This window comes from Castor canadensis, chromosome 9, assembly GCF_047511655.1.
Source record: "Castor canadensis chromosome 9, mCasCan1.hap1v2, whole genome shotgun sequence".
Taxonomy (NCBI): domain Eukaryota; kingdom Metazoa; phylum Chordata; class Mammalia; order Rodentia; family Castoridae; genus Castor; species Castor canadensis.
In genome coordinates this window covers 153,254,554-153,269,863 of record NC_133394.1, presented here as the reverse complement: position 1 = coordinate 153,269,863, position 15,310 = coordinate 153,254,554, and the positions used below count along the sequence as shown (strand labels likewise).

The 15,310-nt window shown below is 42.5% G+C and overlaps 1 protein-coding gene across 6 annotated transcripts in view; it reads left to right on the top strand.

Annotated features, from left to right (window-relative positions):
- The window catches only part of Htt (huntingtin), a 131,759-nt gene that overhangs the window by 44,845 nt on the left and 71,604 nt on the right, over nt 1–15,310 (top strand). For all 6 annotated transcript variants that reach the window (XM_074042707.1, XM_074042706.1, XM_074042709.1 and 3 more), the window contains 15 exons: nt 1,268–1,391; nt 1,642–1,757; nt 2,659–2,770; nt 2,979–3,116; nt 3,860–4,018; nt 4,111–4,208; nt 5,210–5,349; nt 6,363–6,426; nt 6,703–6,803; nt 7,195–7,341; nt 9,254–9,374; nt 10,125–10,201; nt 11,176–11,327; nt 12,410–12,612; nt 14,103–14,229. In XM_074042707.1, the coding sequence (XP_073898808.1) occupies nt 1,268–1,391; nt 1,642–1,757; nt 2,659–2,770; nt 2,979–3,116; nt 3,860–4,018; nt 4,111–4,208; nt 5,210–5,349; nt 6,363–6,426; nt 6,703–6,803; nt 7,195–7,341; nt 9,254–9,374; nt 10,125–10,201; nt 11,176–11,327; nt 12,410–12,612; nt 14,103–14,229 (1,879 nt within the window). The remainder of the gene's footprint in view (nt 1–1,267; nt 1,392–1,641; nt 1,758–2,658; nt 2,771–2,978; nt 3,117–3,859; nt 4,019–4,110; nt 4,209–5,209; nt 5,350–6,362; nt 6,427–6,702; nt 6,804–7,194; nt 7,342–9,253; nt 9,375–10,124; nt 10,202–11,175; nt 11,328–12,409; nt 12,613–14,102; nt 14,230–15,310) is intronic.

Below are 15,310 nucleotides of genomic sequence, written 5' to 3'. Positions count from 1 at the left end.
AAGGTGGAGGGAGGGGAAGAGGGTAGAAAAATTGATTTCTTGGTTACTTTTGATGATACAGCTTTTTTTTGGGTGAGACTGGGGTTTGAATTCAGGGTTTCATGCTTACAAAGCAGTCAGTCTACCACTTAAGTCACACTTCCAGTCCATTTTGCTCTTGTTGTATTTTTGGAAAATGGAGGTCTTGTAACTATTTGCCTGGGCTGTCCTTGAACCGTGATTCTCCCAATCTCAGCCTCCTAAGTAGCTTGGATTACAGGCGTGAGCCACCGATGCTTGGCTTGTTTTGTTTTTCAGTGAGGAATTTTGGAATGATTTTTAAAATGGTGAAGCAAAAGAATTACTTCAATAATAATTTTCTAGTGTTTTGAGAGTCCATTGGTCATGACTCCATGACCAAGGCTTATGGCTGAGCATGTGAAATACTATGTCTACAATTTACTGAGATAATTTATTAAATTGTTAGATTTTTGTCTAAAAGCTGTGTCCTTATTTCTAATTGTAATTTTTTTATGAGGACATACATTTTTTGTTTGTTTTTGTTTTTGAGACAGGGTCTTACTATGTGGCCCAAAATGGCCTGGAACTGGTTCTGTAGCCCAGGTGGGCCTCAAACTTGTGACCTTCCTGACTCAGCCTCTGGAGTGTTGTATTACAGGCACACACCACCATGCCTAGCCTGTTTTGTTTTTTTTTCCTTATATTAAAAATAAAAGCTACTCAATTGAAATTCCTGTATAAATGGTAAGAGGTAAGAAGCTTTTTGTAATGTAGTAGTGATGTGTAGTCAATACGCTCATAGCAGTTTGTGCACACATTCTTTTTTTGTTTTGTTTTGTTTTTGTTTGTTTCTTTTTTTTCTTAATAATTTTTATATTTTTATTATTCATATGTGCATACAATGCTTGGGTCATTTCTCCCCCCTGCCCCCACCCCCTCCCTTACAACCCACTCCGCCCCCTCACTCTCCCCCCCACCCCCTCAATACCCAGCAGAAACTATTTTGCCCTTATCTCTAATTTTGTTGAAGAGAGAGTATAAGCAATAATAGGAAGGAACAAGGGTTTTTGCTAGTTGAGATAAGGATAGCTATACAGGGAATTGACTCGCATTTAATTTCCTGGTGCACACACACTTCTATGCATTGAATCAATGATCTTTGTGTCTGTATTATAATGTGCTCTGAGGTGTTTGTGGCTTTTCATATTGGAGAGTTTGTCCCTTATGACCACAATTCAGAATGCTCACAGCCCCCTTGATCTGCTAGGTGTTAGATGGCACTGACAGCCAGTATTCAAGCATGCAGATTGGACAGTCGCAGGATGAAGATGAGGAAGCTGCAGGTATTTTTCCTGGGGAAGCCTTGGATGCCTTCCAAAACTCTTCCCTGGGTAAGTCGACTTCAGGTGATGTGCTATAAATCGTTCTCGTTTCAGCCTAGGATATCTTGATTTTATCTTCACTGTTAAGAAAAAGTCTTTCATTTCTTTTTTTTCTGAGTTGTAAATAGCAGATGAAAATGACTAATAGAGGAGTGATCATACTTGATCTAAATCCTGTAGTTCCATGTTATCTTTGGGCAAATATGCACACAGGTTCTATTGGAAACTTGTCACTTAATCTTTATTTCTGTTTTTAAAGTACAACAGGCACATTTATTAGAAAGCACGGGTCACAGCAGGCAGCCATCTGACAGCAGTATAGATAAATGTATGTCAAGAGAAGAAGCAACTGAGCCAAGTGATCCAGAAAACAAGGTGAGTTGCTTGGAACTGTTCCTGAGCTTGTGTGAGGGTTGAAATATCCTGGCCTCTGTTGGCCTTGTTTCTTTGCAGTCCCATCTCTGGACTTGTTTAATTCCCCCCAGACACTAACCAGTCCCCAGGCTGCTTCTCTGGGAACTACCCAGATAGCTAAGAATTGCCCGAGTTCTGCCTCCTTTTAGTATTCTTCTCTGACAGGTCTGCCCTGCACTGAGCTTTACCATGCCTGCTTTCTCTGATCACTTTTGATGCTTACACATAGCCTTGCAACATTTCTTGTTTTTGTTGCATTGAATAGTTTAAAGTATCTCTCTTTATACCGTTTGCCTTTTACATGCAGTGTATTATCTTCCCAGTTAATTTTAAATTCCTTGAGGGCAGGAAACACATTTTCTGCTTGTCCTGTGGAATAACAACCTGAGCAGTGTTTCCTAAATGCCTGGTTTCAGCTCCTTCCTGCCCCATGCACCTTCCCTGCATGTTGAGCTTGTCCACTGCACAGCCTGTGGATCTGTAGCAGAGCTCTGACTTGTCGCTTCTGCTTAGCTCTGGTCTCTCTGGTAAACACAGGCATCTCTGTCCCTAGCATCTGGCATTGCTCATTTTATTGGATGAACTAATGAGTGGGCATATTGGCTTTTTTTTTTTTTTTGTGATATTGGGGTTTGAACTCAGGGCCTTATGCTTGCCAGGCAAGTGCTATTCCACTTGAGCCATGCTCCTGGTCCTTTTTGTTTTAGCTTGTTTTTAGATAGGGTCTTGTGCTTTTGTCTTGCTGGTCATAAAGCCTATTTCAGCTTTAGGAGTAGCTGGGATTACAGGCATGAATCACCATCCCTGGTCTGTATTGACTCTTTTGTTGTAAGACAAATAAGTGTCTGCTTCTCTGTTCTAGCCTTGCCGAATTAAAGGTGACATAGGACATTCTGATGATGATGATTCTGCTCCCCTGGTTCATTGTGTCCGCCTCTTATCTGCTTCATTTTTGTTAACTGGGGAAAAAAATGGTAAGCACAGAATTGCAGGTGCAGAGTTGAGGAAATGTTTGAAGTTTCAGAGGTTAACTTGGTGGCCGTTTATTCCTTTGTTACTGGGGTGAGCTTTGCTTTCTACTGACTGATGGGACAAGGAAGGAAATGAGAGGGGTAGGTAATTTGTTGGGTCTATTTTGTTTATTTGAAAAGGCTGAAGGTGGCCTGGGTGGTTTCTTTGCAGCACTGGTTCCAGACAGGGATGTGAGGGTCAGCGTGAAGGCCCTTGCCCTCAGTTGTATTGGAGCAGCCGTGGTCCTTCATCCGGAGTCTTTCTTCAGCAAACTATATAAAGTACCTCTTAACACCACAGAATACCTTGGTATGTTGAAAGTTCACATCTTCCCTTAAGGAAAAAAACTATCTCAAATAGTCTTGGCTATTTTAGTTTTAGAGCAGTGAGTGTTCTGAGTTAATTTTGCATTTGAGCTGTACTGTAGCTCTCCACAGACATGTCAGTAGTAATATTCTTAGTTTCGTGGACCTGTTTAGATGTTGTGCTCGTAGTTGAAACACACAAGATGTACAATAGAAATCTGAGAACACATTGGATTTATACCTAAAGTACAAGCTGCCTCATTCATTCAAATTGTTCTAGACCACACTAGGCTGGGACAGATGTTCATGCAAACATCAGTGGGGACTGACTAGGACTGGCTGGGGCAGCAGGTCTGTCTTACACAGTCATTGTGGAGTAGAAATTATTTTATACCTTCTCTTTTTCTCGGGTAAGAGGGCAAACATGCACTTTTGAATTTGCATTAGTGAATGAAGTGCATAGAGGCTCGAGTTTTACCGGTCTTTATTTTGAAATAAAATCTGGGAATTTTAATTATTATCTGACAACCTGGAATTAGGAATTAGAAAATCTGTTGCATTGAGAAGCTATCAGCAATATGGTGAGTCTAGAATCCTTAAACCCCACAACATTTTTTTTTAAACCACTGAGGTTTATTGCAGCAAAGTCATTTACAGATTTGGAATGTTCCCCTTTGTTTCTTTTCTGGAAACTATAATTAAGCTTTTGAGGTGGAAAGTTGATGGCTGGGCAATATGTCCCCACAGAGGAGCAGTATGTCTCAGACATCTTGAACTACATTGATCATGGAGACCCACAGGTCAGAGGAGCCACGGCCATTCTCTGTGGGACCCTCATCTACTCCATCCTCAGTAGGTCCCGCTTCCATGTCGGGGACTGGCTAGGCACCATCAGAACCCGGACAGGTAGTGACCAATTTTTCAGTGATGACTTTTCTGGATACTGTTCCAGTATTCCCAGTTCCATGAAAATGTTTATCACTCGTTCTTCTGGTTAGGAAATGGATTTTCTCTGGTGGACTGCATTCCTCTGCTGCGGAAAACTTTGAAGGATGAGTCTTCAGTTACCTGCAAGTTGGCTTGTACAGCTGTGAGGGTGAGCACAGTCTTTGTAAACCATTTTACCATTGTTACAGTGACAGTTGGAGCTTAATAGGAAGTATTTCCACACAGCCTAAAGCTGGAAGCAATATATCATAATGCTTTAGAGAAAACATTGTCAATAATGGGAAAGCTTAATAAACTGTTAAGTATTAACTCCCACAACATTTACTTGAAATACACGTTTTCCTAAAGGTCTGTTTAGAAATACACCTGGCTAGTATTAAATGTAAGATCTGTTGAGTTAAATAAAATACTGTATTAGAATGTTGAGTTAAGGTGATCCATGAGAGTTCTTAAGTGGAAAAGCCTCAGCCCCTTCTGTGAGACCATGTGGAGCATTTACTTATCAGCAAGCTCATAGTCTCAATGGGCCAGTTAAAATAAAACAAAAACTTACAGTGGTCACATTTGTAGAATCTCTCTGTTTTTAAATTTAATACATGACAGTAATTTTTCTCTAGTTACAATTTTTTTTTTTGCCAAGTTTCAGTAACTTGTGTCTTTTCTTAAGCAGAAGTTGGTGTCTCTCAGCATAGTTATGTTGTTGGTTGGGAGTCAACATGTATCTGCCATGAGTAGGATGCTCCCTCGTGCTCAGAGGCTGCAGGGGACACAACAATGCAGTAATATCCATGGGCACTCATTGGCATGGGTCCCTTGCCCTTAGCCTGGGCCTGAGGTTTCTTTTAAGGTAGTGATAGGGCGGTGTTGCATGGTCTCCCTTGTAACCAATGAGCAGTGTTCCTGAAATTGCCATTTGGAGTCAAGGCCACGACATGGGTAGAAATAGGAAAAAAGAAACAAAAGCTATGTGAAAGGGACATATACTTTTAAGCTTGAGTTTACTGAGATAAAGTAACAACGGGGGCCGGCAGCATCCCCGTCGTAGTTTAAAAACCACAAGACAAGAGCATGTGTGAGAGTGCTGTCCTAAAACTGTTCATGCCCGAATGGGCTTACCCTGCTGCCTTGTTCCTGGACCCTGCCTTTCAGCACTGTATCATGAGTCTCTGCAGCAGCAGCTACAGTGACTTAGGATTGCAGCTTCTTATCGATGTGCTGACTCTGAGGAACAGTTCCTACTGGCTGGTGAGGACAGAGCTGTTGGAAACTCTGGCAGAGATTGACTTTAGGTAAGTGAACCAAGTCCAAATTTAGTAGTTCAGATTGAGATTTGAAAGTCCTGGGGTCCGTGATGCAGTTCGCGATGGCTGTGGTGTATCCTGTCCATCAGAAATCTTAGTGCTTTAGGTAGAAGACAGTGATTTTTTTTCCCCTTCCCAGTCTCTTTTCACTGAACTTTGCCCTGCATTTGGAAATTTTAAATATAAATAGAGAAATAGATTTTTCTGCTAGTCTCAGTCAAGTTTTTTCGGTAGTAAGAGTAAATGAATCCTGAAATTTTTTACCTTTGTCTTAAACTTTAAAAGGAATGTAGATTGTATCAATTCTATTTGTTTAAAAGGAGTGTATTGATTCCTATTTTTTTGAAATAAAAAAAATTTTCTGTATGTTGCAGCTTTCATGTTTTCACAGTAAGTTTTGGTTGGAGATGTTTTCTTCCAAGAATTTCTCTTAGAAGGGAAATGTATGTACCTTTATTATCCAAATGTTTTTCCCCCTCTTGGGGTGCTGGGCAAGCACTCTGTGTCTGAGCTACATCCCTAGTCCTCCAGGTGCTCTGTTTTATTTTTTAGTTGGTTTTTAAAGCCACCGTAGACCCTGTGGGTTATTTTCTTCCATCTTCAGAATATCACTAAACCAGGGATTGTTCTTATAGCAGTTCACAGTAAGCACTCCACAGTTAGGGCCACAGAACAGGGTATTGGCTGGTCAGTGGGTGGGGGTGCTCCGCCTCTCAACCTTTGAATTTATTTGTGGGGCTCTTAGAGTCTTTTGGAATAGTGGACGTGTATTTTTATGGAAAGCCATTTACTGACCATCATCTTACTGAGAAGGGAATGTGAATCACTCCATTTAAGCCCATTTTTCTTTCTGTTATTTCAAGTAAGGGCTGCCTTGAAGAGCCTTCCAGGGTGTGCAGTTGAGCCACCTTCATGCCCAAGCTGCCAGAGTGTTGCTGGTTGGCACTGAATGTCTGCTGAGTGACTGAATGACTTTCTTGTTGAATATGTTCTTTTGTTAGGCTGGTGAGCTTTTTGGAGGCAAAAGCAGAAAGCTTGCACAGAGGGGCTCATCATTATACAGGGGTAAGCGTTCGTTTTTCGAAACCGTGCCTACCTTCCTGGCTACCTACCAGGAAGGCCCTGCTGAGTGTTAGCAAGGCCTTCCTGGTGATATGATATTTTCTGAATGCTTTCATTGTGTTATAGATATGTTTTGCAGTTAACATTGTGGAAATAACTGTATGATACGGACTTAAGATCAGTCATCTTGAGTTGTTCCTCACTAGCTTTCTGAAATGTTTTACCTAAAATTTAGACAAGTGCAAAGATTATGTTTATCTTTATTCTGCCTCTCTGAAGCTTTTAAAACTGCAAGAACGAGTACTCAATAATGTGGTCATCTGTTTGCTTGGGGATGAAGACCCCAGGGTGCGACATGTTGCTGCTGCATCATTAGTAAGGTATTTAACAATATTTTATCTCTTCATTCACTCTTTTGGTTGAAGTATAAATGATAGGAGAATAGAAAGAGTTGGAGGAAATCAAAGGCTGAGTCTTACAAACTAATTTTCAGCCTTTCCATTCTTAACTGTCAAAAAAATTAAGAATATACAATAATTTAAAAAACCAAATACTAAACTTTCATTGTAGAGTAGTGTACTTTCATTTAAAAAGTTCAGAATGTAGAAAATAGCACTAAGAAAGAAGGAACATCGCCTTCAGTTCTGCCTTCTGTTCGTAGTTTGTGTTACTGTTGTGATGGGTTTGGGGTGGCCACCTGGAAGGAAAGTGTTGTGAACACAGGTGAGTTTAATGTACCTTCTGAATAAATTCGCCTTGCTTTCATGTTAGGCTTGTCCCAAAGCTGTTTTATAAATGTGACCAAGGTCAGGCTGATCCGGTAGTGGCTGTGGCAAGAGATCAAAGCAGTGTTTACCTGAAACTCCTCATGCATGAGACACAGCCTCCATCACACTTCTCCGTCAGCACTATAACCAGGTATGCTCCCCATGCACCTTGACCTTGATGGCAAAATGGGCCTCTCCTAGTGCCTGCCTTCCTGTGAACTCTAACTTAAAACATTCTCTTTTCCAAAAGTAAAAGACTTTAGATCAGGCTAACGTCGGTCATCTTCTTTTGACAGAATGTCTGTTTTCTTTAGGATTTGCCATTGCCACTACAGCCCCACAGAGGTGACAGCGTTAGTCTGTATTGAGATCATTGCATTCCTCATACTCACAACTGCTTTTTTGGCGGGGTAGGGGGGTTGTTACTGGCATTTGAACTCAAGGCAGGTGCTCTGCTGCTTGAGTCACACTTCCAGGCCTTTCTAGTTATGTTTCTCGCTTGTTTTGTCCCCTCTGAAGAGCACGTGTCTCTCACTTCTGGTAATGTTTAAGTGGATGGGCTATTGCTGTGTGGCAGTCTGTTCAGGGCCCCAGTTCATTGTGTCTTGTGTTGTGAGAACATGGGTGGTTCCCATTGGCCATGTTTGGGTCATCTGACCATCAGGTGAGCTGTTCTGAGACACTTTAGTGAAGGCACAGTTTCTATACAAAATCAGTTTGCAAAACAGCCTGCAGAAGCAATATAGACTGCTGTGCCTTTAACTCCATCTTAGATATTATTTTAAAAACTGTGATTTACATGCTACCAGTTTTCTGCTGAGCGGCAGTTTAATAAAACCACTGACTAAATGACTTCTGAGTTCACATGATTACATGATCCTTTATCTGTCAGTTTAAAAAATCAGCTCGTCAGATATTCCCAAATAGGTATCATTTTTTTTCTCATGGAAAGACCAATTAAAATAAACAAACGCAGCTGGGGCCATGGCTCAAGTGGAAGAGCATCTGCCTCGCTAGTGCACGGCCCTGAGTTCAAGCCTAGTACTGCCAAAACCCAAAACCATGGAAATCATTTCTAGGCTTTCTTAGTATTTCCTCTCAGAGAATATCCTTTGTTTAACCTCAGAAGTGGTGTGTTTTTTCTTTGAAAAGATTCATCATAAACATTCCATTGAGTAGAAGCAGTATAAAAGTGTTTTAGAGATTTGATGAACTTGGAGTAGCCACTGTTTCTGTGTGCCACTTCAGAAGATGAATACTTAGATGCCAACAGAGATGAGTCTAACATCAAATTGAAACTGGCTGCTAATGCCTACTTCCATACTGCCAGCAGCAAGCTTTGTATGGCCTCTTGACCTTCTGCTCTGCAGAAGACATGCTTGCTGCACTCAGACATGGTTGCCAGTTGTTCTGTATTTCTGCTTCACATCCACTCTGTTAGAATGTATGTGAGAAGATAAATCAGATTCTCCATAGTTTTGTTGCTGAGTGTCTGTGGACAAGGCACAAGGGACACTAGAGAGTCAAACGTGAACTCCACATGGGCTTCATTTAAATAGCTGGGAAGTTAGAATTTGTAGGGGTAGTAATAAAATGGTTGGCATAATGGAATATAGGAAAAATGCCTTCAGAGCTTGGTAGTGGATAAAGGGACTTGTTTCGTGTTGGAACCAGGGTGGTTCTAGGCACTCCCAGCATGGAGAAACTGCAGGGATGGCAGGCAGGCTGTAAGGAGAGCATGGCCTCAGTACTGTAGCATAAGTAGAGGGTGCCTGGGGGAGGAAGGGGGACATTAGCCCATTTTCCAGATGATGACCAAGTTTGTTTCTGGTCTCTCTCAGTTGGTTAGTTAGTGCTGGGGATAGAACCAGGGCCCTGGTGCATGGTAAGCAATTATTTTGCCACTAAGCTATATACCCAGCCCAATTTCACGTCTCTTTAACTGAAAAGTCAAGTCTGCTTTATTCTTTCTAGCCTTTAATCTTAAACTTTGAATGTCATTTGATATGGAAAAATGTACTTTTTAAGAACATATTTTTAAGTCTCCATATTTTTCTTATTAGAATCTATAGAGGGTATAGCTTACTACCAAGCATAACAGATGTCACCATGGAAAACAACCTCTCAAGAGTTATTGCTGCGGTTTCTCACGAACTGATCACATCAACCACGCGGGCTCTCACAGTAAGCCTTCCCACTTGGGCATTAAGGAGGTTGGCTTCTAGTAGTTCTGTGGCCAGTTGCGTGGTCATGGTGGGCAGACGCTGTATGAGAGCGCCTCCTCCTAAGGTACTTGCTAAGGAGGTGTGTTTTTGTCAATGGAATCCAAAATAATACAAGCTCATTGTAAACTAACTCAGCAAATTTAGGAAGACATGAAAATAAAAGCCACTGTAATCTGAGTTGGTAATTTACCAGAAGCTTAAAAGACTTCTAGTATAATTAACTGAGTGACCTCATTATACATACTGAGGGGGAAACCAGAAATGCCAACAAGGATTGTTATGTAATGTAACTGCATCATTATTTGTGATGCTGAAAGTAGAAGAGAAGTGTAACATCTGAGAAGCCAAAATGGAGAAGTTCATTCACATAGTAGTATGTTGTACACCTATTAATGTGGCCTTTTGAGGAATTTTTAATGACATGGAGAGAGAATCTTGATTTAAATGTTGAATGTAAAAAGTGGAATACAAAATTCTGGGGGATTGTATATGCTGGCCTCTGTTCACTGGGGTAAAATTGATCTTTTTGTTAACATGGATTCCAGTTGCTGCATCTTTCCAAGTATGAATGTGTCCCATGGTAGGGTATTAACCTGTGGTCATTCACTGCTCTCAGTTTTCTTTCCATTGCACTATCTCTAAATAGTAAAAGGAGATTTAGTGCAGCAGGCCTTTCATGGAGTTTGGTGTGATTTTTCTTTCTCTGTAGTTTGGATGCTGTGAAGCTTTGTGCCTCCTCTCAGCAGCCTTTCCAGTTTGCATTTGGAGTTTGGGTTGGCACTGCGGGTATGTATTTTCCTCAGCATTCAGGTGACTAACTGCACAGTATAACCCTGGCTACTGGGATCTGTTTCTTCTTTTCTTTCAATGTCTTCTGTCAGTTGGCTCTGGAAAAATACCTGATAGAATGCTTATTTCTGCCATTAGTTGCATGAAAACTAGTGAGAGGGGCTGTTGGGAAAGACTGATGTAGTTGTGACTCTAACAAATGCCCGTTGGTCTTTAGCATCTTTGGGACTGGGGTGTGATCTGCTGGCAAAATACTTCCGTAACCAGTGTGCTTCTTTCTAAGATTGCTGGGTATTGATAGCCAGTATGACTAGCATATGAACTTGGGGTGGATGCAGGCGTGTGCTTTAAGAACCATGGCACTTTGTATTAGCAGCTTTCCTTAAAAATCATTTTCTTCCAGTAGCTCGCCTAGTGGTGTCTGAGAAATTGCTTTGAGTCTTCTGCAGCACTAAGGAGTAAGCTTCTGTCTGTGTGTTGATTCACAGACATGGTGATTCACCTCATGTTTGGAAGTAAATCTGTAGATTTCTGCTGTGTGTCAGTGTATGGCCAAGTAATACTTGCTCACGGTTGCCTGTGTTCTTGGTCTAGAATGAGTGCTTTCCTTCTTTCGTGAATACTGACTGAGCAATTGCAGGTTCTAGTCACAGGTCTAGCGGTAGACTTTACTTATGAGCAACTTCAGCATTGGAATAAAATGTGGTAAATCAAAATGCAAAGAGAGGTAAAAACTCCTCAGCACACACACAGGTCCACCTCTTCTAATTAGCAGTACTGCCTGATTGCATTTCCCAAGTGAGCTTTTTTCAGGAGCTGTGTTTTGCATGAAGGATGTTGGTTAATAACAGTAAATGAATTTCTTAGTTGGTATTAAGTGTCTCATGACATGCCTTCCTTTTGGGTTCATAGAGGAAGACTATTTGCTTGAAAGTTCCCTAAAATTTGACCTTGCACATTCCTGCTTCCAGAGTTCCCCCACTGAGCACCTCAGATGAGTCTAGGAAAAGCTGCACTGTTGGGATGGCCACCATGATTCTTACCCTGCTCTCATCAGCTTGGTTCCCATTGGATCTCTCAGCCCATCAAGATGCATTGATTTTGGCGGGAAACTTGCTCGCAGGTACTGACAGTTGAAGCAGAGACTCCAGGATTTTAGCTCTAAATTCCTCCTGATGGGTGGGGTGATGAGCACACAAGGGAAGAAAATTGTGAGTCATTGCCTGAAATAGTTGGTTCCTTCTGTCTGTATTTCAGATATTGCCTGCCTGTATAATTATGTGTGTTGGCAGCTGTTCTATGATGTGTGTTTTTGAGCAACCTTTCCCAGATTAGCCCCTCAGTTAACTGGGTGTAAGTTCATTTGAGTTTCATTTTACTGGGTACTATGTATCAGGCACTGTCTTGAAAGAGAGAGCAAGCATATTGTATGGGCTCCATTCTCAAATTGGTTGTAGATTGGCAGGGAATACACGCAAACAAGCACAGTGGCAGCAAAGAGTAGCTGTGAACACTCTCCTTTGGACTGATTTATGGGTTGGCAGGAAAGGGTACACCAGATGAGGTACTGCACTCACAAAGGCACGGAGACTGGAAAGTTGTGTGACAATGGGGTAATGTAAGTCATTGCGGATGTTACGTGAGTTCAGAGATGAGAATGGAGAATATGGCCAGCCAGAAGGGCACAGTTCATTGAAACTGGATGGGAGAGGGGATACTAGTCCCCATTATGGAATCTGAATCTTGTCCTGTTTGCCATCAGTGAGTTTCATGGATAGGACCAACAGTTAGATTAGTGTCTAGAAAGCTCACTCAGCTGACTGAGGGCAGACTGGCAGAAAAGGTAGGGAAGTTCATTTAGGAGGTTAATTTCAAAGCTTTGGCCAGACACTGAGTGTGAACCAAGACTGTGGCTTTGGGATTACAGAGAAGAGCGAATTGCTGGACCTTGATCCATAGCTGAGCCTCAGTTGTGAGGATAACAAGTTGGACTGGAGTAGTGGTGACATTTGTGAAAATTGGAACACAGATTTTGGGGAGATATCACTTTCCTGTGGGTTTGAGGCATATTTTGAGCTTAAGATACAGAGATCTAGAAGTCTGTCAGCACAGGTGGATGAGCAACTTATGTCCCAAAGTAGCTTTCTTTTCACCGCACCCACCCCTTGACGGAGGTGGGAGGTAATGTGTGTGCTTGTGTCACAGCCAGTGCCCCAAGGTCTCTGAGAAGCTCATGGGCCACTGAAGAAGAAGCCAACCCCACAGCCGCCAGACAGGAGGAGGCCTGGCCCGCTCTGGGGGACCGGGCACTGGTGCCCATGCTAGAGCAGCTTTTCTCTCACCTGCTGAAGGTGATTAACATCTGTGCTCACGTTCTGGACGATGTGGCTCCTGGACCAGCAATCAAGGTAATTTCTTCCGCAGGGTGGCCTTGTGACAGACTCTCACCTGCTCCCTGCAGCTCTCCCTGCTGCTTTCCATCAACTCCCTAATTACACCAATTTGTCCCAAAGTGCCATCTTCACAGATGAGGCTGCCATCACAAAATACCATAGCCTGGTTGGATGGCAGTTTAATTGTCACAGTTCTGGAGGCTGGGAAGTCAGAGATCAAGGTACTGACAGGCTTGGTCTCTGGTGAGGGCCCACCTTCTTGTGTCTTCACGTAGTAGACAGGGCAAGGAGCTCTTGGAGTCTCTTTTTGTAAGAACATTAATCCCATTTATGAGGGCACTTATGTGTCCTCATGACCCAGTGGCCCCATCTCCTAAATATTACCTTAGGAGTTAGGTTTCAACAAATGATTGGGGGTTGGGGGGCTCAGACAGTGAACAAGCACTTTGCTAAGGTCAGGAAGGGAAGGAGCAGTAAAATTAGGACTTGAAATGCCAGTCTGTGTCATCTCATCTTCTCTGTCTGCTGGCTGCTGCCTTCAGCGTGGGAGTCTGGACATTCTAGATTCCCTCATGGGTTATGTGTTAGAAAGAGTGAGCTATGTGTCTGGATTTGTTGACCTTTAGTTCTGCTGCTTATTAACTGGGACCTTGATTAACTCCGTCCTGAACCTTGTTTCTTTACTTGAGAAATTAAGGTTGAATCATTGCTTTGTGCCCTGCTCATGTCGTGGCATGAATGCCCTGATTGTCTGCCATTAGAGGAACAGGAGATGCAGGTAGCCTCAGGTCCTTCCGACTCCAGTGCCCCTCATTCACCATGCAGGTATGAAGAGAGTTCTGGGCCATACCTACAGTGTACAGTTGTCCTGTTACAGGAAGGAGATAGCATTGTAGTGTGTAAACTCTGCAAATACAGGTTCAGAGAGTACAATGGGTTGTGTGGGTTGGCATTTTTTCAGTACATGGTAAAACTATGTATGGTAGACCCTTGGTATCTGTGGGTCTTTGGAAAAACCTCAAATGCTCAGGATGTCTAGAATTCAGTGCTGTACTCTGAAATACTTGATTTGTTTTTCCCACAATGCCACCCAGCTGCCACTAAAAATAAGCCACCTCTCAACAAACCTAAAATTTTCACTATATTACTTCATTTAAGCACATTAACATTTACCTTGTCTTTTGGACACCATTTGCTTTTTGGGAGGCATATTTTCACAAAATTAAAGTCAGGGAAGCACTTACCAGATCACATGATTGAAGCACAACTGACAATGATGAGGGTCTGACGGAGAACTTCTCACATCAACCAAATGATGTAATGCTCATGTAGGAGTTTCAGTTTTTTGTTTTTGAAATTTCTTTTCATTTTGTTTACTTATTTTTTTATTTGTGCTTGGTCAAAACAACCTGTAGTAAATTCACAAATAATGTGGCTTTTACAGTTTTAGTTACTAGTTTCTGTATTGGTTATATTTCTGTCTTTTTTGTGTGTGTCTATTTTAGGCAGCTTTGCCTTCTCTAACAAACCCCCCTTCTCTAAGTCCTATCCGACGAAAGGGAAAGGAGAAAGAACCAGGAGAACAAGCATCTGCTCCACTGAGTCCCAAGAAAGGTGGCGAGGCCAGTGCAGGTAAGCTGTAGTGCCTAGGAAGGCAGGACAGGGGCAGAAGTGTAGGACTTAAGCTTATACTGCTATTGGACTGACTGGACAAATTGGTACTTTATGGAAATCTAGTACATAGCAGTAAAGTCAGAAAGGTTTCCAGGGTGGCTTTAGATAATGAAAACTGGTGAATGTCTGCAGTCCACCCTTTGACCTTAAGTGTCTGCAAGTATCACTTGTGGAAAAGCAGTCACTAAGCCGGGTGCTGGTGGCTCACGCCTGTAATCCTAGCTACTCAGGAGGAAGAGATCAGGAGGATCTGTATGGAAGCCAGCCTAGGCAAATAGTTCGAGAGACCCTACCTTGAAAATACCCAACACAAAAAAGAGCTGGTGGAGTGACTTAAGTGGTAGAGTGCCTGTCTAGCAAATGTGAGGCCCTGAGTTCACACCTCAGTACTGCCAAAAAATAAAGCAGTCACCATAACCATCTGGCATCTGGCCATGGCAGGAGCCCGCTTCCTTCCTCTTCCCCTTCTCCTTGCAGAGGACTCCTGATTTTTAGTAAGGGAGGTGGTATTGATGGTAGGAATAGATGCTGGGGGGTTAAAACACTAATTCAGGAACACTTCTGAAGCAGGAAATGGAAAATTTACATTTGGAAGAGCTAACAAGAGATAGTGGGAGCTGGACATGGTGAGCCAGGTATGGTGGTACACCTCTATCATTCCAGCACTCAGGAAGCTGAGGCTGGAAGATGGAGAGTTCCAGGCCAGCCTGGTTACAGAGCAAGACCCTGTCTCACTCCTACCTCAAAAAAATAAAAAAAGGCAGTGGAGACAAGTCACCTGAGTTTGAGGAGACATTGGCAAGGGATTCTGTACCTGTGGAAATGGCACAGCAGAAGAGGCAGAATTTTGGCATGGCAGCAGTAACTGAATCCCCATCTGTGCAGCTCTTGGTGGGCACTGGTGGGGGTGAGAAGAGGAGGTGGCCTCTGCCCTTGTATGGGACTCTCCATTGCCTGTCCTCTCAGTCTTAGAGTGCACAGCACTGTGAAGTATGTGCAGTTGTTGAATGGCTAGTTAACATGTGTTTTGCGCACATGC